Source organism: Rhamphochromis sp. 'chilingali', assembly GCF_963969265.1.
Source record: "Rhamphochromis sp. 'chilingali' genome assembly, chromosome: 12".
Taxonomy (NCBI): domain Eukaryota; kingdom Metazoa; phylum Chordata; class Actinopteri; order Cichliformes; family Cichlidae; genus Rhamphochromis; species Rhamphochromis sp. 'chilingali'.
Genome location: NC_137939.1, coordinates 21,597,143 through 21,620,349, shown reverse-complemented (window position 1 = coordinate 21,620,349; position 23,207 = coordinate 21,597,143). Strand labels below are relative to the sequence as shown.

Genomic DNA, 23,207 nt, shown 5'->3' with positions numbered 1-23,207 from the left:
TTAAAATGTGTTATATAAATTAAAAAAGGGATTCCAATACTTCCTGTGTCTTGCTTATATCGATATCTATATTCATCTCAGTTTAGCAAACAACCTCAATAGTTATAGAAGCTAAATTTAGCCTTGACTTAACCATAATCGTACATTTAGTTATTAAGTTTCCTATGTGTAGATGGGATAAGGTTTAATCCTGAAGTAAGTGGATAAATAAACTAAGGAATGAATAACTAGATTGGTTAATGCACAATTCTGTTTTCTTTTTAGAATTCAAAGATTCAAATAATCCAGATAAAGAAAGATAATAGTCTCCTTATTTCTTCAAATAAACCGCTAAATGTGTTTGCTGCTCACATGCACAGCTGAAGTATGCATAGACTTGCTTGCATCAGACCTTGGTACATAGGAGCCTAAATTGATTGTGTATGCATCATTCAGGCAGGAAGTGCCCCCATCCCCCTCCTTTTCTCTTCCTCTCTCTCTCTTCACCCTGGCCAGTTAGAGTCCTTTTTTCTCCAGCCTCTCCCTCTCATCCCTGCAGCATTGTCTCAGTTCTTCAGTCTCTGACCTTCCACAGGGACCATGCAAGCATTTGTTAGCAGGTAGGTTTCAGTGGGGGGGCTGAGTCATGCTGGTCTATTCATGGAGTCTTATTTAGCCATTTTCATTTTTAGATTTATCAATCTGTCAAGCGACCATTTTGGCAAGGCTCCAAGGCCTGATGTTTGTTATCTTAATGTAGAGTAACTATGCTACTCTGTGCAGGTGCTGCAGGCCTCTAAGAACTAATGTGATGTGAGCCTTGGGATTGTTGCATAGGGGGCTGAAAATTCATATTTTCCTTTGATCTATTTGATTAGCTTTTTAAAAAATGTACATTAGTAATTACTGTCTTAAGGCTGTTATTCTTGCTAACTTCTCTAGCTGATTAAAAAGAAATTGTTTGAGTATGTTGCCTGAGAGGAATAATTTGCAGTTTTTTCGCTTTTAAGAGTGGGTGGATAAAACTGAAATGCAAAACATGTGATAATACTGGTTTTCCAGCATTTGCCTCTGGAACCCAGTATAGCAGAGATGGCTGCTATACTGGGTTCTAAATTAGTTTGTTCTTGATTATTTTCTTTATCAGTCGGTAGAATTATGCACATTAATGGTATCCAAGTCCTGAACTTTGCATAGACTACATTGTGCTGCTGTGCCGAGCAGCCCATTGAATCTCAGTGAACATTCAGGGTGACTCCACAACTGAAAGATCAATACCAGTAAAAGCATAGCAGAGGCAGTGCTAGCAGTTCAGTGGGTAAAACATGAGCCTCCCCACCGATGCTTGCTCAGCTTTTTATTTGTGTCTACGAAGACAGCCATAGATATCAGGCTTGCATCTTTTCAGAGCATGTTGATTCACTGATTTCCTGTGAAAGTGGGTAGAGTAGAATGCCAGGACAGACAATTAAAAAGTACAGAAGTGTGTTCAGCTATCACAGAAAAGCTGTGTTAGCAGCTTAACATACTTGCTGTTGTAACACTGGGTCACATAAAGGCCACATAATAATGGAATGTTTTTGATTTTATCTTATTATGCCGTGTACAATTAATACTAGACATTTTTACTGAATTTCGGAAGCTTGTGAGTAGATTTTGGATTTGTTAAGGTTTGTAATGCAAATAGTCTATTATTGCTCATATATGTAGCTTTGTTTTGTTAATAATACCTAGATAGTTAGATACTAAATTTAATGTCCCATTTGACTTGATTTGATTTTACATTTTTCAATTTAAAACATTGGTTCTTCATATGTATGACTGTGGCCTCGTGCAGACTAATTACACCTATGCATTTGTGTGTTTTTCCTGACCCAGGTCGTATCTGACCCCTGTCAGGGATGAAGAAGCAGAATCTCAGAGAAAAGCAAAATCTCGCCATGCGAGACAAACTCGCAGGTTAACACAGGTACTGAAATGGTTGACACACGTTTAGATTTTGAAAGATTTAACAACCTGTTCATATATGTGAAGCTGTGTGAATATCCTGCAGGGTATGACTCCGACTGACCTGAAAGAGGCTCAGAAGATCAGCAGCCTGGAAGATGGAAAAAATGAGGATAGCAGCAGACTGGAGGACAGGTCCTGTCTGCGGATGAGCTTAACAGATGATAGAAGAGTTCAGCCTGGAGTTACAGAGTACACAGAAACAACTGATGTCAGTCTAAACTGGAGCCAAATGGATGAGGTTACAAGACAGAATTATTCAGAAATCGTTTTCTGCCTCAGATGTGGCTGATTTGAAGCTTTAGGTGAAATTTATGATTTATCTCTGTATTCTTCTTTATTTTACTCCAAATGTGCAGGAGGGTAACTTTGAAACCAGATTAGAAATCCTGCCTGACCTTCCGCACCGACCTTACTGCAACAGCTCCTTCAGAGGTAAGAAAAACATCCGGATTTCTTTTGATTGTCGTGTTCTGTTGTGCTTCATGATCCATATGTTTTGTTCTGGGTTCCATAAAATATAATACAACAACATCAACAACAAAAAATGTGCTAGCAGGTCACTATGATCCAGACTGTTAGTCCACCTAATGATTTCTGGACAGTTTTGATATTCAGGACTGTTCTTTCAATGTCATTTCAAACATCTTAACAAAAACTGTTGTTTTTTGTTTTTAAGTAAAAATAAGTAAAAATGTACTTTGTAGGTAGTGAAGTATGTGATAAAAGTTACCCTGTAACTACTATCTGTTTAATCAGGCCTCCAGTTGACATTCTTTTGTTATTTATGTTGTTATGGCCTGTATTTATATAGCGCTTTACTAGTCCCTAAGGACCCCAAAGCGCTTTACATATCCAGTCATCCACCCATTCACACACACATTCACACACTGGTGATGGCAAGCTACATTGTAGCCACAGCCACCCTGGAGCGCACTGACAGAGGCAAGGCTGCCGGACACTGGCGCCACCGGGCCCTCTGACCACCACCAGTAGGCAACGGGTGAAGTGTCTTGCCTAAGGACACAACGACCGAGACTGTCCAAGCCGGGGCTCGAACCGGCAACCTTCCAATTACAAGGCGAACTCCCAACTCTTGAGCCACGATCGCCCCTATTTTTATTATTTTTGATTTCTATTTATGATTCTATTTTAACACATGTCTCTATTGATATTAATTATGTTTCTTTCTTTTTTTTACTGTTGTGCAGTGCTGTGTGACTTATATGTTTATAAAAAGCACAATATAAATAAACTTTACTTACATGGTACAGTAGTACAGTTTGGTAGAAAACCTTTCATGGAAGGCTGGTGTGTGTGTGTGTGTGGGGGGGGGGGGGGGGGGGGGGGGGTTGGGAGTGGCTGTGCTACAAAATGCAGACACAGAGCACATGAATTGTGTTTTAAAACACTATCAAAGGAATGAAATCACTTTTTTTGGTTTTGAGTTGATAATGTTTAAGAAGTTTTTGAGCTCTGAGAGCTCTGAGAGCTCAGGCTCACGAAGACCTCAATCTGAACATTAGCCTTCAGTTTGTTAATCATACAGCACGTCTTTATTTTCCATTATTAGTATTGATCTAGTATAATAATAAAAACACACACTTCCTTTATATGTCCAGTTGGCGAGAGATGGTGGAGAGATGAAAATCAGAACATTGCAGATTCAGCACAGCTGACTCAACAAAGACGGCCCTGCTTTGACACTGAAGGCTCAGACTACATTGCAAAGGTAGGTGGAAAACATCTAGCCACTTTAATTGTAATAACACACACACACACACACACACCAAGAGGCGAATGGTGGTGTCACAGATTAGTAGGCAGAGGACTCACTCGCAGGACTCTGAAGTTTAGAGAGAGGGTGAGGGTTTATTTGAAATGTGACACCAAGTGAGAATATATACATATATACAGTGGAACGGATAACACGGGGCTCCAGGGAGTAGGGCGAGGTCCGAAGGGAAGGTCCAAGACGGGGGTACACACACGCTCTTCTTCCACTCGATCCGTAACTCAAAAATGTCCACACTAAGAAGCTCACGCTCACTCACACACATCCACAGAAATCCAGACGGCAGGGAAGACGGGCAGGGAGTCTAGAAGGCCTGTACACAGAGGAAAAAACAAAGTCAGGAGGAAACTCTAGGGGATCAAAGGAACATTTTCATAGGTTACACTACACTGACACTTGGTAATGTGACGATCCAGCGAGGAAGCAGCCTCTCTTGCCATCTTAAGTAGTCTGCCAGGATCAGTGTGAATGAGCCACAGGTGTGTGTTCAGGGTGGGTTCAGAGGCGGGGAACCAAGGTCCAGTTCCGCCCTGGTGGGAGAGGTTAAGACAAACAATACACACACCACGACCTCTCCAGATCTTGAGAACCATGACAGGTGGTTTCACAAAAATTTTAACCATCTACCACTAGATGGAGTCAAAGGATAATCTAATCTATTTTTCATCCATAGCTTGTTCCAGAGGAGGCCAGTATTTACAAAGCTTTCCTGTGTGATACATTGAAATTTCTTGGGAATGATTTTAAACTTAAAAATGTGATAATCAGTTCTCATGCTTCACAAAATCAAAGTGGTTCTCTTTTTTGGCATTCATGACAATGTATTAAATGCATCACCACTCTAATTTAAATATTGTGTGCAAGTCAATATCTGTTGGCGCCGTTGTTTCATGTTCATATTCTGTTCCTCCCTGACCTGAAAGCTGAGTGTGCTTCAAAGGCAGCTGCGCTCTGATCTCTGATGCAATATTTTAAGAACTACTGCAATCACAAATGTCGAGCATGTGTTCACAGAGTACCGTAACTAGAAGTGCTGGATAATATCTCACAGAAAGATAGTCTGGATAGCCAGCCCCCCACTCTCTTTAAGTCATTTTGATTCTTCACATCACATGGCTGAGGTGTCTCAGCATTCCATACCATATTGGGCAAAACTGAGATGGTCTCTGTTTAATCTTACCCTTGGATTCAGAGTGATTGGCTTTGCTTTCTCCTTTAAATTCTTAACTATTACTGTTCTCCCTCCACCTGCATGCTATCAGTGAAACACCCCTGACAAAAGCACTGACAAATTTAATCACTAATTACTCCTACTGGGTAAAATCTGTCAATTCACTTATTAAGTTTCACTTTAGATAATCTAGCCATCTGAGAAATGGAAGCAAAGGGGACACATAGATGACAAGGCTTTGACTTATACAAGACGGTATCCTGATAATAGATGATTATGAATGTCCTAGGTGTAATACAGTATGAATGGAAAGTGGTGTCCATATGAGCTGACTCCAGGTCAGAGATTTGGCTGTAACCCTGTGCTGGAATCTGAAACAGAGATCTGTCAGTAATACGAGAGTATCTCAGCAGGTACTATATCTGTCTGTGATAATCATACAGAGCAGTGAGGTTTTACCAGAAGCTAGACAGGCTGTCCATCAATAGAGTCGACCTCTGCGTGACTCCATGATTATCGGAACAGATTTTCCGCAGTTCTTTTTATGATTTTTTCCAACAACCGACAAAAAGACAGGTGCAGAGTGAGACAACATAGAGATTCTGGTACTTAAGGGTGACAAGCAGAGATAGCAAGAATGCCGCTTCAAACATACCTCTTTTTATCCTGGAATACATTATGAAATTTGATCTGAGTGGTAGTCCAAACTTAACTTCCACATTTCTGCTATCACTCAGGGGATCTTTGGTAGCCACTTATTTTCTGCTTTACTAAAATGCATGAGCATAGCATCCCATATGGAATATCCTAAAGCTAAGGGTGAGGATCAGACAGAAGGAACTCCAGCTGGGCTAGATTCTCAACACAACTATCCAAAACCAGTGCCAGTGTAGTTTAATGTCTTATTTCCAGAGGGTCTCCAAGTTAGAATGTTTAATGTAAACATACTGCTAGACTACTCTAACTAATACCTAATTCCAATATCAGTTTTGTTAGAACTTACAATCCATGGTATTTGTCCTTAAAATTCAAGCACTGTAAAAGTTAGAGATGCAGGCAATGGTACTTGGGTTGGGAAATTAAGACCTGTTAGATTTCTAGTCTGGGTGACTTTCCAGCCTTAAACCAAAGGCCACAACACATCAGCTTCTCCGCTTCTCTTTGATTCTCCCCTGTGTCTGTGCTCAGTTTCTCGCAGTCCTATCTTGCCTTCTATCTATTTGCCCTGAGCAAGGATGGGGAAGTATAGAGAACCGTGAGGCGCTTGCGTACCTCACTATAAAAGGAAGACAGCAATGAGCCAGCTTGAGCTGACTATGAAATTAAGGGGTTACTGCTGGGTTGTTTAAAGGAACAGTTTGACATTTTGAGAAATACCCGTGTTCATTTTGTTGCCAAGAATTAGGTGAGAAGATTGATACCACCTGTATGGTCAACATGAAGTCAGAGCCAGCGCTGGATTACCTTAGCTTAGCAGGGAAAAGCAGGGAAAACTGTTTGGTTCTGTCCCCGCTGAGCCTCATTAGTTAAAAAATAAATTTTGTTTGTTTAACAACCAGAGAGAAAAGAGATTAACAAAATAAGATGTAACATGTTAATTAGAGAGTTTGAGAGATGCTGGGAGGCAGGTTTAGAATCTTTGAACAGAGCCAGTCGAACAGTTTTTCTCTTATTCGAGCGTTTTTGCTATGCCAAGTTAACAAGCTGCTGGCTGTACCTTCACACAAGTCTGAGAATTCAGTTAGTCTTTTCAAATAACTTCTGACAAGAAAGCCAAAATTTATATTTCCCCAAAAATGTCCAACTATTCTTTAATAAAATGTTGACTTTTTATAAACCTGTCTATCAATAGGCAGGTTTATAAAAATAAAACTAAAATCAATGCGGCTGTGGGCAAAATGAAACAAGATTTCTGTTTCAGGAAGAGGAGATGTGTCACAAGTGCTCTGTGTTAACACTGTGTAGCACTAATACTGGCAACGTCCCCTCTCCATCACACTGTAGGGCGCACAGAGTTACTTGACACTTTACAGTTGTTGATGGCTCCTCAGGTGATACCCAGGTTGACCTACCAGGACACAAATTGCTTCAGCCCCCTCCTGACTCTGGCTTTGTGCTCCACCTCCTCTTATCCCTCTTCACATCGGTGGACAATTTTTAGCCCTCAGTGCCGAGTCTGTCCATAGCAGAGCCTCTGGCAGGCTGCCACAGAAAGCTGCCAAAGCTGAAGAGAGCCGGGAGAAGCAGGGGGCTGGGGGTTGGGGAAGCAGAGGGACCGAGAGGGTGACCAAATAGTGAAAGGAGCAGAAGAGAGAGAGCAGGAGAGGGAGGGAGATGGCAGAGAGTGTATAACTTTGGGGAACTCAGGAAGAGGCAGCAAAGGGAACAAACTTTTTCTCTCTTGTCTTGTTTTGGACTTTTGTGCATTTCATAGCGGACTTCAGTGCTGACAGAGCAGAACAAGGGATACTCATTCGTTTGCTTTCTTCATTGAATTGCTCTTTTTCTTTAGATCTCCAGAGATTGTTTTGTTTTGTGGTTCTTTTTAAAATTTTTATCTGCTTGTTGTTTAACTGCCTGAGATTTGAAGAAGGCGTGACTGCACATTTGAAATCCTTCCAGATTTAGCAGCAACTGTGTCCACTTCTGGGACGTTTGTGGCTGCACTGAAACACCAAACAGACATATAAACACACACACACACACCTGTTGTTGCTGAGGATTCCCCAGGAGCACGGTCATGGACATCTGTGTCCCTGTTGCTTGAGGGAATCTGTGCGTGTGTGCAGCTGTTATCTGGTGGTGGCCTCGGTGAATGTTACAGTAGAAGCTGATCTGCCTGTCCGGGGTAGAGGAGGGAGATGTCATCCTACTACCCACGCACCAAGGACCTGACTCGCACCAGGAAGTCACTGACAGAATCGCCACCATCGTCTCCGTCCCCTACAGAAAAAAACTACAGAGTAAGCTTCATTTCTAGAGCGGTGCACCTTTGCAGGAAAAACTGAATGTGATACTTTTTTGTGATATTGTAGCAATTTTTGGTAATTTATTCCAGTGGCTTTAAATAACTTTAATATCACAACTCTTAGTTTATCTTACTCTTTATTTATCTGTAAAGGGACTTTATAGTATGACCCCTCTGTAAAGTCAAAGAAAGAATAGTATTTTCTGTAGATGTTGATGACTAATCCTTAGACCAGGCTGATTTGTTGATTCATCTAAGACAACTGGACGCATCATTAAGCAGCTTTTTAAGAGTTCGGACAACTAGGTAAAGAATTTGTCAGTTAATTTATTAGATTTTTTTACTTTGAATGATAGATATATATAGATATATATTATAGCAGTATATATGTTTGGACATCTGCTGTTGGGATACTAACAGTTAAACAAAAAACATCATTATATGATCAACAGGCTAATAGTTAATTTACTAATGTGTATTTGCCTAACTCTTCAGACACTTATCACAGCTTATTTGCTGGCTTGTGAAAGCGAGGCAAGTATTTGCTCTGAAGTGCTGAGAGTCTGACCACATTTTCTGGAAAAGACTTTTGGATTGAAGCATTCCTTCTGTAATTTCCTGTTATTTTTTTTCTGCCTAAGTGGCTTATTCTCACGGGCGTAGTTTGACTGTTTATGTCAGTGCATCAGACTGAGCTGAACTCTGTGTGACAGGCACATTTAAAGGGAAAGAAAGAATAGAGTGGGGGAAAAACCAAACACAATGGGATCCTGTCTGTTTGGAAGCACGTACAGTAATGTCACGCAACACTACAGACACACTCATTATTATTGCACTGTTGCCAGCAGCGAATGCCTCTGGTGGATGTTTGGATTCTTTTGCTCGCATTTCAACAAGTGTCACTCTCTCTCTGCCGGGGAAACTCTGGCTTTAATTTTCCATGAAGCCACCCCAATCTGAATTGGCAGTGTGTTCCTGGGAGAGAAAAAGCCGTGGAGTCAGGTTGATGCAATAATTGTACCAATGTAATATGTGTTACAGCTGTGTGCAGCAGGAAGTCAAAGTCAACAGGAACACATTTGCATTATTGGCAGACACTCAACATTTGGCAGATGTTCACAGTGGTGAAATGTAAGTAAGCACATTAAGCCACGTGCTGTACAGAAGGAAGAATTTAGGATAGCTGAGATAGTCAGATCAGATAGTTTCTGCTACTTCTGCTTCATTATGTTTCTGGAAATATGTGCTCTCCATTCCCCCACATTCAGAAATCATAGCCCACTAGGTTTATTTCAAATTAAAACATGCTTGAATATGCAAACAAGTAATTGCACTAGATCCAAAACACTTTTCCTGTAAAAATCTCTGCAGGTCCACAGAAAGATAAAAAAATTACCTGATGTTCCACGAAAAGCAAAGACTCAAATTAGTCCCCCCATTAATAATTTCACACATTTGCTTTATCGTGTGATGCTATTGTGTGAAGAGATAGGCCACTTGAGTAGGACTCACTAAATGTAATCGTAATACATATGAATTAATGCATCGATAGTAACACATGTCGTAATAGGCAGTAATGTTTCCAAGTACTGTTACTCAAGAAAAAGAACCCATTTCCTCATTTGATTTGGTCATTTTGAAAACAAGGAAGATACTCTTGGTTGCCTGGAGCTCTGAGATGTTGTGTAAAGAGTTAACACTGTAGAGAAGTAGGGAAAGGTGAGTGAATGCGGAAGATTTTTTTTATGAGTTTATGTGTGTGTAGTGTCATTTGCACTGGTGTAGCTCAGATTTTCCTACTGTAGTCAACTAGCCTGCTCTAAAGGAGTGATGCTGTGGCAGAAAGTGGAAAGGAAGAGAAGGCAGTGAGAATGAGTGTGAAGAGTCTGCTAATTATGATTGTCTTGGCTGACGTTAGCATTATCATTTATACGCTCTAGCAGTGAGCTCATGCAGGTGGCTTGCGTGTGTATACTTCTGATGATGTTGATCCAGGCAAGCTAATAAAACTGGAAACGGTTCTGTTTACTGGGTGCCCATGGTAAAGCCAACACTGTTTCTGAGGCTGTTTTCACCAGTCTGACACACTGTTGTTCATCTCCTCCTCCTTCTTCTGCTCTGCCTTGTTAAATTACATGTGGCAGTTCTTCCTCCCTCAATTTTTCCTAACAAGGCAATCAGATTGGTGCAGCTGCCATCACAAGTAGAATTCAAACTATGGCTCATTTTCTGGCTTCAGTTCAATGCGGATGTTATGCGTTTATTGGTCGTATAAGGACTTGCTCATTTTTCCCCAAAAATCTGGCAGTGTAATCCCCACAGGGCCCACTCAAGGTTTAAAGTATTAAGTTTAAAAAAAGCCTAATTTCCCCAATTTCCTAATCCTTTAGTGTGAAATAAGTTTGCGTACAGTTTGGTTCATATCTCCAAAAGCAGGCTTCATGAAAATGTATTCTTACAACCTGCTGCTTAATGAATGATTACACAATCTGATTGAGGAATCTCCTTGCTATTGCACAAAGAGATCAGAGTGAGTGAGAGCTCTTCTTCACTCCATCCTTAGCCCTTTTTCATCTGAGGTCAGGGAGGTCTGTTTTTTCCTGGATAGCTCAGCTGAAGCACATGACCACATAAGGACAGGCAGCAGTGGCTCAGTTATGTAAACACTTGCTGAGGAACAGCTCCTACGATGCTGTGTAAAATCTCCTCTTAACTCACTAAATCTGAATGCAGGAATACCCACTGCTTTTAACATATACTGTTTTTCTAAATCATTCTTTTAACATCTGCTTCTTGTCTCAAACAGCTTAGACCACCACACTTGATGTTTATTGCCAAACATTTCTAAACACAGGTGTTTAAAGATTTCTTTGCCTGGCTGGAGATCAACTCCAAATCTATGAATTTAGGGAAGTTTTACGAGACTGCAGCAGAGATCACGGATCAAGCTGGTCTCACATCATGGCAGCCTCTCTCACTATATTACTTGTTGTTTCCAGTCTGATATGAACATTGAAAAAAATTTCACATTTATCGGCTGAAGGCAGCAAGTGTTTGTTTAGTTCAGTTTTGTTTAGGGCTCTCAGCAGTCATTTGACAAACTAAGTATGGAGATTAAATATGGGGTGAAATTCCTGGACAGGCCAGTGCAATGCAAGGCTCAGTCAGTATGATAGCTGGTATCGACTATTTGAAAACAACTGAAGACGTATGGGTTTTGTTTTAAGGGTTTCTAGGAGAAAGCTCGTTCTTTCAAAAAAAGAACAAGGCAGCATCCAAATGTGAGGCTTTCTGTCTGACGGCTACAGCTTGGCCCAAACTGGGTCATACAACAGGTCAATGATCCCACACATGCCAACGAATCTGAAACAGAAGCACAGAATCAAGGCGTTTCAATGGCACCGTCACAATCCAGACCTCAAACTGATTGACACAACGCAATGGGACCTTAAAAGTGTTTTGCATAAACAGGTACCGTCCAGCTTCAGTGATCTGAAGCAACGGTGCAAAGAAGACTGGACAGGAACTCCTGCACAACAATGTGAGAGACTAATAAACTCATAGAGAAAACAGTTAGTTCAAGTTACAGCTGCTAAAGGTGATTCTACAAGCTACTGGATCATGAGGCGTACTTAGAACTGCATAGTGTCCCATAGTGTAAACGTTCTTTTTCACATGACTATGAAGTAATGCAGGAAGGCAGTCAATAGCCATAAAAAATAGGTCCCTTAAAAGGGACATCTCTGAGGTAACGTAATTTCTGAAAACAGAAACCAAATACAGCCAAAGAACAGTATGTATACGCAACTCCTCATGTCACACAGTGCCCAGGCTGCTTGGTGAAGTGGAAACAAACACAGAATGTGATCACAACAGGCAACTTGGCAGCCACTTAGACTGGGCTAGTCATAGCAGGGACCTGCCAGGACAGTTTGATATCAGACTGTTGTCTGAGGTCAGATGGCAGCCTGTCATGCAAGGAATACTTGACTTCTGATGTCATTATGTCATATTTGTGCTGCAGGCATGCTCATTGCAGCAGCGTATTTCAAAAGATTAAACAGGCTCACCGGGGAGGTTTGACCTCTGCGAACCCTGTCAGAGCAGTGTTGGGGAGAATTGTGTCCTACTTCTACATGCACTTCTTCCATCTGGGACCAAAGGCGTCCGAACATAGTTTATAGTTTATTTATTTATATAGCACATTTAATTACAACAGGAGCGTTGACCAAAGTGCTGTACAAGAATACAACATACCTAATAAAATAACCTGATGTATAGGGGTAAATTATTCCACAGCTTAGGCGCTACGACTGCAAATGCCCAATCGCCTCTATGAACCAGCCTCGACCTTGGTATGGCTAAAAGCAAAAGATCACTTGATCTAAGAGATCTAAAGGGGGTATAAGTCTGCAAGAGGTCAGAGAAATACCCGGGAGCCTGTCCATTCAGGGCTTTGCAAGTCAACAATAAAATTTTAAAATGAATTCTGAAGTGGACAGGAAGCCAATGAAGAGAGGCAAGCACCGGGGAAATGTGTTCACATCTTTTAGTACGTGTCAGAAGACGAGCTGCAGCATTCTGGACCAACTGCAGCCTTGCCAGGCAGGTCTGGCTAACTCCAGCATATAAGGAGTTACAATAGTCCAGCTGGGATGTAATAAAAGCATGAGCCGCATGTTGTGATAATTCAACTGGAAGTTTTGTTTTTGTTCTCTGCTGTCTCAAAATGGAAAATATTTCTCAGCCAAGCCTTTGTTTGGTGATATCAAATGAACAGGACTCGATCTAACCGTGACAGAATATTTTCACAGTGTGATGTTTCCATGCTGCTAGTCAAACTAACATGCCTTATTCCTTGTTTTTCAGCATGACAGAGTGTCAAGGTAAGATTTGGGCTTTTTTCTTCTGTATTACAGAACTGTAACAGGTAAGAGGAAAAAAACCACTGTAAATAAAGCTGCCTTTCAGACTGGCTAAGAGCTGTGTTGCCTCTAGATTTGATTCCATTGGAGAGAGTGCTACAGACAAGTCACTGGGCCGCACCAGCTCATACACACGCAGAGAGGCAAGGCTGGCTGCACTGAATAAACAGGAACAAGACTCCACTGCCAAAGACTATAAGAAGGTAGTAACTCTTTCCTCGGTTTCAAAAACACATTCTAATGTTACTGATTCAAAGCTGCAGTCCTGGATACAATTTGCCTTTATATTTATGCACATTGTATCTATTTGTCCCAGTAATGTAACTGGGCTTTCATGGGATGGGAGTGTCAGAAAGGAACTTCTGACCTGTAATTGTATTTTGCTATTGTAATATTCCCTCTTCAAGTATTTGCAGAAATGAAGGTATGTCTTACTGAGATTGCATCAAACCAGTATATGGAACTATGAACCTGCAATGCCACTATACAGTAAGAGTGGCAATACTGTTGACTTCATGTTGTCATGGCGGGGATTGATGTTGTATTTGTGGAGCGGACCCAAAAACAGACACAGGAGAAATGAGCTGATGATCAAACAAAAAGCGAGCCCTTATGCGGCTGATACAAAAAACTGAAAAACAAGGCGAGGCGAAAGTAAGCTGAAACCTAAACTGGGGCAAAACTAAACTAACTGTGAAAACAATGACGAGAGACAAGAACATGAAACTAAACAGGAACATGTGACAACGTAACTATGAAATAAACCAAACAGGAGCATGAACACGGACTTGAACAGAGGGAGGCAAAAACTCTGTGACTTGACGTGACCTGACATGAAGACAGACAGATGAACCAACAAAGAACAGAGGGAGACAGAGGACTTAAATACACAGGAGGGTAATGAGGGAAGTGGAAACACCTGAGGAGACACAGCTGACAAAAATGATCATGACGCCACAGGGAAAAGTAAAACTAAACACACTGAACATGGAAACACCAGAGCTTTCAAAATAAAACAGGAAACATGGAGAGACTTGAAGATGTAAGGTTTTTGAAGAAGCTAACAGTTCTATATGTACTTTTACTACATTTACTTAAATAGATGTTGACAGGTGATGCTAACCCTAACCATAAACATACGCGAACATTATTATTTTTAAGACCGACAGAGACAGAGACCCCCCTTCCCCCTCCTTGAAATTCGGAGACCATGCCCAAGTCGAAAGTGGCTCCATAGTCTACTGGTTTACACATTTACTGGGAGGAGGCACAAATTCCTTTGGGGTTGCATCAGGAAGGGCATTACAGTTAGTTTACAGTTGTGATAAGCGTTCATCACCATCATCCTTTTAGGTTAAACATAATCAGATATCAACAAAAAATGCACACTCAGTTTGGTCCCGTCACAGTCAGAAACAAAAGAAGTAACGTTGTGTTAGGTTTGGGGTTTTTTGAAAAAGCTTTTGCTATTGTGAAAAAAAACTGTATTTATGTAAATATAACCGATGATCTTACATATTGTTTGAGTTGTGTGGTTCAACTTAAACTGTCTGTTGTTACTCCTTTTATGCTTTGTATCTTCATTAATATTTTGGTTATCAAAATTCAAATACTAAGAATTTCTATAACAAATCTATTCCTATATTTGTCCTTTTCTTAACATTTTAGATGTATGCAGAAGCTTTGCATGAAAATGCAAAACTCAAGTCCAGGTTGCAGGAGAGCAAACAAGAGCTAGCCAAGATACGTTCCCAACTGGAGAAAGTCACTCAGGTACCTTTGGCCCATTCTACAGAAAACTCACATTCATCCCTTCACTTCCTGTGTGCTTGAAGAAAGATTTGACTTTTTACTTCTTCAGTGAAGTCATGATTAAAATTTAAACCAGTTCTTCTAATAAATTTCTCCCAATAACTTTACCCCTGTTTTAGAGACACGACACAATATCTGAAAGATCTTCAGCACTTGAATCAGAAAAAAGGGTAAGTGTCTTAACAACCTCCTTGATAATATTACATATATTTGCATTCTTTCCAATCAGTTTCCTTGTCTACTTCAAATTATAGTCTCATTTTTCCAGTAGAACTTACTTCAGTTTTTTTTCTTCATTTACAGGAAAAACAAACCCTTGAGAAAAGAGTGTCAGACATGGAGGAGGAATTAAAGGTCAGTCCATGCAAAACAGTGTGTACTCACTTAAATGGCATCTATTTTGTCTCAGACACAAGTTGTGCTTAATTTGTCTCATTGATGTTTTCTCCCCAAAAAACATTATAATACTGATAGTCCTTGCCGGTACCTCCAGCCAAGCCCCTTTCACTCATTCTAAATCAAGCACACCTAAAGTATTTTTACAAAGCAGAACACACATATCGCTCACTGCAGAGTTGTGGTTAGCCAGGTGGGTTTGGAGTCAAGGAGAGAGAAGGTTAGTGCTTCAGGCTCATTACCCACAGTGTTCTGCTGGGCCACTTCCTGCCAGGCTAAGGAGGAGCCTGTGCTGCTGCTCCACTGCTCCACTTATCCCACTGTTGGGGTGAACATTGTGACCTAGTTCCAGCTGAATACCAAACCCTATCCAAGAGCAAAAGACCTGCTTTTGTGAGACATTCCTGTGTTGCTCTGTGTGTATTCTGCCTCACAAAGAAACACAGGGCACAACTACAAAGAGATGTCAGGCCTGAGTAAAAATGGTCTGCAATTTATGTGGAAGCAATTACAAACTACACGATAAGATTATAATTTGATTACTCGAGAGAACCAACCAGCATAAAATAAACTGTGGAAAAAACTACACAAAACTAGTTCAAGTAAAATGTCAATAAAAACACTCTGCAATGATTTGCAAATCTTGTGAGCCTGTATTTTATTCACAATTGAACAAAGAAAAGATTTCCTATTTCATTAAAAATATTAGCTCGTTTTGAATTTAATGGCAGGAACACATCTCAAGACAATCTGAATGGAGCCAACAAAAGGCTGGAAAATTAAGTGATATTAAAATGAAACAGCTGGTGGAACAATTTGCAAACTAATTAGGCGACAGGTCAATAACATGATTGTGTAAAAACGAGCATTTTAGAGCGGCAGACGTTCTCAGACGATGGCATTGGTTTACCAACCTTTGTCTGCAAAATGTGTGATTTCAGGTTAATGTTTCTCGACGTTAAAATTACAAAGACTATGAATATCTCACTATCTAAAGTACATAATATCATCAAAAGATTCAGAGAATTTAGAGAAATGTCTTCAATTACTGTCTGTGAACACAGCATGCCATGACTGGAAATGGAATTGGCAGTTTGCACATAGGGAAAGGCATCATCACTGCTGAATAGTACATACAAGTTTTAAAGCAACAATCAGGGAGCCCCTTGCATATTTCAGCAAGACAATGGTAAACGGCCTACTTCCCCTGTTACAACAACAACAACAACAAGGCTTTGTAGTAAAAACATCCAGGGGCTGAACTGAGCTGCCTGCACTGAAAACATTTGGTGCATCATGGAGCTAAAAATACCCTGGACTGTTGAACAGTTAGAGCCATATATCAGACAAGAATGGAACAGCATTCCTCTCCCAGAAGTCCAACACTGGTCTCCTCAATTCATGTTTATGGACTATTATTAAAAGGAGAAGGGATGCTTTTTTTTCATTAAAGTTGTCTCAGTTCAAACACTGACATGCTTTCCGTGTTCTGTTGTCACTAAAATGTGGGTTATGAGATTTGCAAATCTCTGCATTTTATTCTTATAAAACCCAACTTTTCGGGAATTCGGTTTGCATAACATATGCAGAATTCCAACGTACAACAGCGGCGTGGTATATAAGCAGCAGATGTTTGACCCCCGTATTGTCATGGTTCCTTCAGCAGGATGCCCCACTGCGGTTTCGCTGTGGGTACCAGCCCTGAGGGCAAGCTGTCTCAGGGAAGGGGGGACGGTGAGTGGTTGCTATGATACAGAGGTGTGACTGATACGTACCTATCACCTCACATGTTTCTGTTGTGCCAGAGATTGGGGCATGTTTACACATCTGGACTTTTTATCCTCTCAACAGTAGCTTAGAGCGTAAAAGCTTTGGGAGCACATCACCTCAGAGAACCGCCTTGCACTCTCTCACAAAGTCACTCCTTCACTTTTAGCAAGTATCAGATTCTCCACATGGGGGAGCTGTTTCATTGCTGCCACATAAGTATCAAATTGCACCACCTACTGGAAAGGGAAAATAACAGTAGCCTTTAAGAGGTATATAAATAAATAAAAGATGTTTATGCGGTTATTTAAAAAAATGCAATAAAATAAACAAAATCAATAAACTGCAGTTGTGACACTCAATGACCACAAGTGTCAGAATTCCTGAGCAGGTTACTCTCCGTTCCTATAAATGATACATAACAGCACATCTTCGCCTTTGCTTGCTGTAGTTACTTTTCTTGCAAATAGGGGTGCATTTTGGGTTTTTGGGCTACCCGCCCTGTAGTTCTGCACTTAATTAGCCTTAGTTATGGATTTTTCACATCAACAGCACTGTGTGTCCATCTTCCCTCTTAAAATAATGGGAATGTGGTAATACTCAAAGTGTCAGATTACTCTGCTGGGTTTTACATTCCAAATGGAAAAGCTCAATTATTCTTGACAGCCTCTAAACCTAATGAATAGTAACTCTGTAGAAATGATCCCTTAGAACCTGAGAGTGTAGTCAGATCTGATTTAATATCAAACAGCTCAATATTAAAAGAGTGTAATAAGGGATACTGGTCATTATGCATCCTCGGCTCACTGTGTCCTTTTCTTCACCACAGCCAAGGGCACCTTTCCAAAAACTGCGCTGTTTTAATCCAAGAGAATATTTAATGCATGAACTGAAAAGTCCCCAAACCAGGCAGCTTTCATAAATGTGCGCAAGGCGAAGCTGGGTGTCCTCGTTTATATGTCATGCTTTGCCACATTCACCTCCACAAACTTGTCTGTCTGGGTGGCTGAAATGCCACAAGTGCCCTGAATAACGTGTATATGTGTGTGTGTCTGGTCTGCGGTTTACCTTCAGCAATGGTGTCAAACCACAGACAGCTATGTCGAACCACATTGAGGTTTACCTCAAAAAAGTCAGGCCAGGAAGAGGGAGGAAATGAATGATTTCCATTCCTTTGACTTTTATCTGGAGAGGCTCTTGTGCAAAGGCTAAAATATATCAGCGTTCATTATTTTCTCTCTTTTTTTTAGCTTTCTATGAATTTTATTCCATCTTCTTTGCAGTTCTATGAATATAATAATAAGTCAACACCTCACTTCTTCCCAATAAAGCCCACCTTTGATGAGCACAAATCCAAGTTGAACTGGCTTCATAACTTTCCTCGCTTTGTTGCAGCTTATGGTATTTTCTCTCAAAATATCTCTGTTGTGTAAATATTTGTTTATGTAAGTATTTCTGATAAATCCCTCAGCTCTGCTTCTTTGATTTCCCCTGTCTATGCTGCTGTGTGGGTGCATGCCTGTATGAGCGGATATGGCTGCAGTCTCTGTATGAGTATCTCTCTGTGCGACATGGCCTGCTCCCCGCATGCTCTCTCTGTCTGCCCCTCTCTGTATCTCTCTCCTCCTGTACGCAGGCTTTCCCTGCTCTGGCTCAGGTCCAGACCTTGCGGAGAGTGAACGAGTGTCTCCTGGCTGAAAATAGAGCCATGCTTCGCGTCCTCGCCCGCCTCTCTGAGACGGCCTCAATGCCGGAGACAGAGGACCTCTGATCCTCTGAGACCTTTCCCCCTTCCTCTTCTCCCCTTCCTCAGCCACATAATTTCTACTTCTCTTTCCTTCTGGTGCCTCTACAGCCCCTTCAACCTCTGCTGTGTTCCTCTCAGGCAGGTCTTGCACTCTCTTGATGCTCACGCTTTCCTCCCACCCCTCTCCCCCCCCACACACACACTGCAATGCATCCTCCTGTGCACTTTTTTTAAAAAAATCTAATCCCCTTTATGGTCTAGACCAACCCTGAAGCCCCCTTTTCTCCAAAACAGTTGTCACAAAGCCTTATTTGAAGTTTAATTTTAGGTAGATTTGTGTGGCATGCTAGAAATGAACACTGTGTTTTAAGCTGCATTTATTTATTTACATAGGGGTTGCCATTTTGCATAAACACCTAGGACTCTGCATCATGAAAAATAGAAGCACCTTGTGAGCACCTTTTATTTTCACAATTAAACATATTCAAGTCCTGTGCAATGTGCTGTGTAATCAATGCAAAGTTGTTTTCCAAGGTAATAGCCACTATTGAATCTTCCAAAGGAAATGAAACGTGTCAGATCATTAGCCTTGAAAATGAACACGTGCTTTGTCACTGGATGAGACAGGGGTGCAAACGTACCAATAATTTTGTATGATTTTGCTAATGAGCAGTGGATGTGAAATTAAAGGTATCATTAGGCATCTTGGGGAAATAAGCCCAATGGCCTTTTTTTGTTTTCTGAGAGTTAGGATCGATTCTACTCTAAAGTCTGTATGCCATATTTTCTGTTGGAAACAAATGGAAATATCTCACCAGCTAATCAAATCAAACCCCAAGAAACACACCCTGCAGTCTGATAATGGTTTAAAGATTTTTAGGGACAACAAAATTAACTTTAGCAAAGATTTGTTAAAGTTATTGCAAAATGTTTCGATTTAATGATTAAATGACTAATATTTGCAGAGCTTGACAAATTATTTGTTTTACTTACAGAAGAAAAAAACAAAGCCATAGTAGACTTGCTATAAATTAGTGTGGAATAACAAGGAAATACTGATTTATTTTCTTGTCCAATGTAGTACAGTTTGGCATCTAGCCTGCAAGCTCATCACTAGCTACAAATACTGTATTTTTTTATTTCAAATTTGGGGTTAGTGACTAAATATTCATAGAAGGGTCTGCATGTGGAGGCTGGGGTGGTGGAGGGGTCAACACTAGCACTTATATGTAGGAGTAAATAATGGGAAATTTTTCTGCTTAAACAAAATGCCAGATTGTGAGGGTGTAATTATTGGTGCATGACACAAGGAGAGTGAAACACATTTCACTGTATATGATATAGCGCAGGGGTAGGCAACTCCAGGCCTCGAGTGCCGGTGTCCTGCAGATTTTAGATCTCACCCTGGGTCAACACACCTGAATCAAACGATTAGCTCATTACCAGGCCTCTAGAGAACTTCAAGACATGTTGAGGAGGTAATTTAGCCATTTAAATCAGCTGTGTTGGATCAAGGACACATCTAAAACCTCCAACACCCGCCCTTGAGGCCTGTTGTTGGACACCGCTGCTTTCCTTCATTCTTGGAAATATTTTTCATGCTGTCTAAGCAGGTGTTTAATGAATAATACCACAACTTTTTCATTTCATCTTTTCTACAGATTGAACAGTTTTAAAGGTGCTAACAGGAAAATTGCTTGCCTTTTATTCATTAACGCTTATCTAAATTAACAGCCTGCTGATAATTTATTGGTCATCTCATCTAGCGTATTCCAAAACTATCAAACTATCATTTAATTTTTAACTTACAACATAGGATTGTCAGCACAGTGGGGCTTTCACTCTCACTTTATGGATTAATATTCAACATATTGGGCAGGAACATGTTGACGTAAGATGTCTCTGCTCACTCAACGTGTCCCAGCTAGCGCAGAAGGTTGTTGTTTGTCTCCAGTAGAGGGGAAATACTTTGACAAAGAGGGTGGTTATTTTTAGTCATTGCTTCTCATGAGAGACATGACCTAGATTTGGGGAATTGACCCTCCCTCACTTTCCTTCTCTCTGACTTCATTCTCTGTCACTTTTCACATTCAGGACATACTGTCACTGTCACACCACACTGCATGATCAAGTACTGTAGAGCATGTCCTCATTGCCTGACTTTAAACTTCAGTGAAAGATAACTTTAGTGGTGATTAAAGTTGCAGTGGATAGTCCTGGTTTAAGTCACAAAGATGTCAAGTAACCATTTAAATGACACAGCAAAAGCTGTATATTTCCCTGGTTTTCTAATATTGTTTTCTCCCTCTCTTTTTCTAGGTCTTAACAGAGCTCAAGTCAGACAACCAGAGACTAAAGGATGAAAATGGTGCTCTCATTCGAGTCATCAGCAAACTGTCAAAATAAAAAAAAAGATGTGCGATGCTCCTCTTGTGTGTCTGTGGACGCTCCAACCCTGAAATAGCAGTGTCATTATCCACAAGGTCCCGGGTTTTGACTCGTATCTGAGTTACTGTATGGTGACAGGCTAGTTTGGTTGCATTTTCAGAAACATCCTAGTAATTCCTGTTAGTACTTGTGAAGATCCAAAGAGAAGTGTTGGCAAGCTTCAGTTAATTTTACCATTATTAAAATTAAAGTTTCAACAATTTTTTTTCCTTCATTAGATGTTGTTTGTTTTAGGAATATTTGTCACGTGTATGAAATAGGGACCAGGTGTACTGTTGACATTTCAAATCCAAACTAATGCATCAGATTGCGTGAGGCTACTGTACCTAATAATATGCCATATAACATTTTGACACTTTTACTTTGGTTGTTACTTGTGCACTCCATAATCGTGTTTTAATATGTTTTTTATTTGAAAGAGAAGACAGTCATTGACTTAGACTGTTTGGAACCGTAGCTTTCTCCTTTATTATGATGTGAGACGTTAAAGACGTTAAAAACTTATCACAAAAACACTTTGACTTGCTTTCACTATAGGCTAAAGATAGTGAAGCATCATAAAATGCATGTTTTGGGGTGTGTTTGCTTCAATTGACAACATTCTCAGGTTTGTCACTCAGCCGTTGCTGCTCGCCACAGTTGAGTGCCTCGCAGATGTGGATTTCCTTGGAAATCTGTGGGTGTTTTTCTACAGTTGCAGGGATGCATGAATGTGATGCACTTGACAAACCTTTGGAAAAACTATCATTCTAATAGATCAGTCACAAATTTTAGTCCTATTTTCAGCTTTTTAAAAATTAGCTAATACACATTTGAGTTTAATTTACCTAGTATGCAAAAAAATGTAACATGTATATGTGGGCTTGTTAAAGGAGACTGTACAATAGGCATGAAAGGCTACTTTGTACATGCACATGTTAACAGTGCTGCTGTTATTAGCAGTCCTGTGACACATTCAAAATGGTACACTTTCAGAGGAGATGATATTAATATTTGCCACACTTTCCTTTTTTGTGTTTTCAGCTGCCTTGCTTTTTTAAATGCATGTTCTTCCAAGAGGATATTTTTATTGAGCTAGTATCTCATTTTGAAAACAAATGAATGCCTGAAGAGAGAGACACCCCGAGTGCAAATGAAAATGCCGTATATATTTTGTTTTTTAATAGATATATATTTATTTATTTATGGATGTGTTAGTTTTAATCTTTATATTTTGCCTAGTCAGTTTTGTTTCAGAGGAGTACACTGATTATTTTTTAGCTGACCCGTTGGCCTTCCTGTCATTAGGCGATTAAAATACAAACACCAGAATTGTGCACTTCCTTGTTATCATTGCTCTGTGAGCCTTCACATTAATTGGGTGGCCTTAAAAATCAGCAAAAGGCAGCGCTGTGAAATATAAACTGTTATCAGCTCTTTTATTCTGCAATGATTTCTCACCATTTTAATAGGTCTGCAGTTGTTCAAAGACTTTGTTGCCAATTTATAAGGCACACCTAGCTTCAGAGCAAGCCTGTACTGCAGGCCTTTTAACAAACCAGAACTTTACCAAGCTTCTGTTTTTGATCTGGTTATTTTTGTAGGCTATATTTACTAGTTCAATATTAGTGATGTCATGTTTTTATTAGTTGCAGTATGAAGGCACTTCTTACTTCTAATGGTTATTTAAGAACTAAACCCACAATGCAACAAAGTGTAGAGATTGTGAGTTTGCTTTAAAATAGGGTTTAATACATCGTGATTTATAAACTCTGCATTTCAGACTAATTTGCATGAAATCTCCTTCTGTGCTGTACGTGGTGTGAAAGACACACCAAGGATTTTGGTATCAGTCTTTTTTTCACTTAATGGTTAAGTTAACCAAGGTCCTCAGTGTTTCTTATATTCCTTAAACCATGTGATGGTTTTGGAGTCCAGCCATGCCACATTACCAGTGTTATGTTTGCTCACATCCACTAATTGAACTATAAATAAGCTACAGTATGATTCTGCTCTCTCTACATGTGCTGTAGATATACTGATTTACCGAGTGATTGTATATTCAACAGTCTGAAATGTTCTGAGTGGTGGCTTAACACAGACACATTACTTAATTCACTCTACTTAATAAATGGTAAAAGGATGAAAATGTTTTGTTTTTGTGACATTAACACACAACGAACAGAGGAAGAGGAACTGGGTATTAAACACAA

General features: G+C 40.2%; 1 protein-coding gene across 4 annotated transcripts; it reads left to right on the top strand.

The window, feature by feature from the left end:
• The first annotated feature begins 494 nt into the window (after positions 1-494).
• Positions 495-23,183, top strand: LOC308407164 (protein phosphatase 1 regulatory subunit 12B-like). 4 transcript variants are annotated; one of them, XM_080898666.1, is made up of 12 exons: positions 495-599; positions 1,858-1,948; positions 2,033-2,227; positions 2,346-2,421; positions 3,609-3,718; positions 12,790-12,806; positions 12,919-13,048; positions 14,514-14,618; positions 14,777-14,827; positions 14,961-15,011; positions 18,457-18,705; positions 20,887-23,183. In XM_080898666.1, the coding sequence occupies exons 1-11, from the start codon at positions 580-582 to the stop codon at positions 18,589-18,591; spliced, it is 981 nt and encodes a 326-aa protein (XP_080754792.1). In that variant the 5' UTR covers positions 495-579; the 3' UTR covers positions 18,592-18,705; positions 20,887-23,183. The 4 variants fall into 4 exon arrangements, with proteins under 4 accessions (XP_080754792.1, XP_080754795.1, XP_080754793.1 ...); XM_080898669.1 differs by lacking the exon at positions 18,457-18,705 and adding an exon at positions 16,717-16,787; XM_080898667.1 differs by lacking the exon at positions 18,457-18,705.
• The last annotated feature ends 24 nt before the right edge of the window (positions 23,184-23,207 follow it).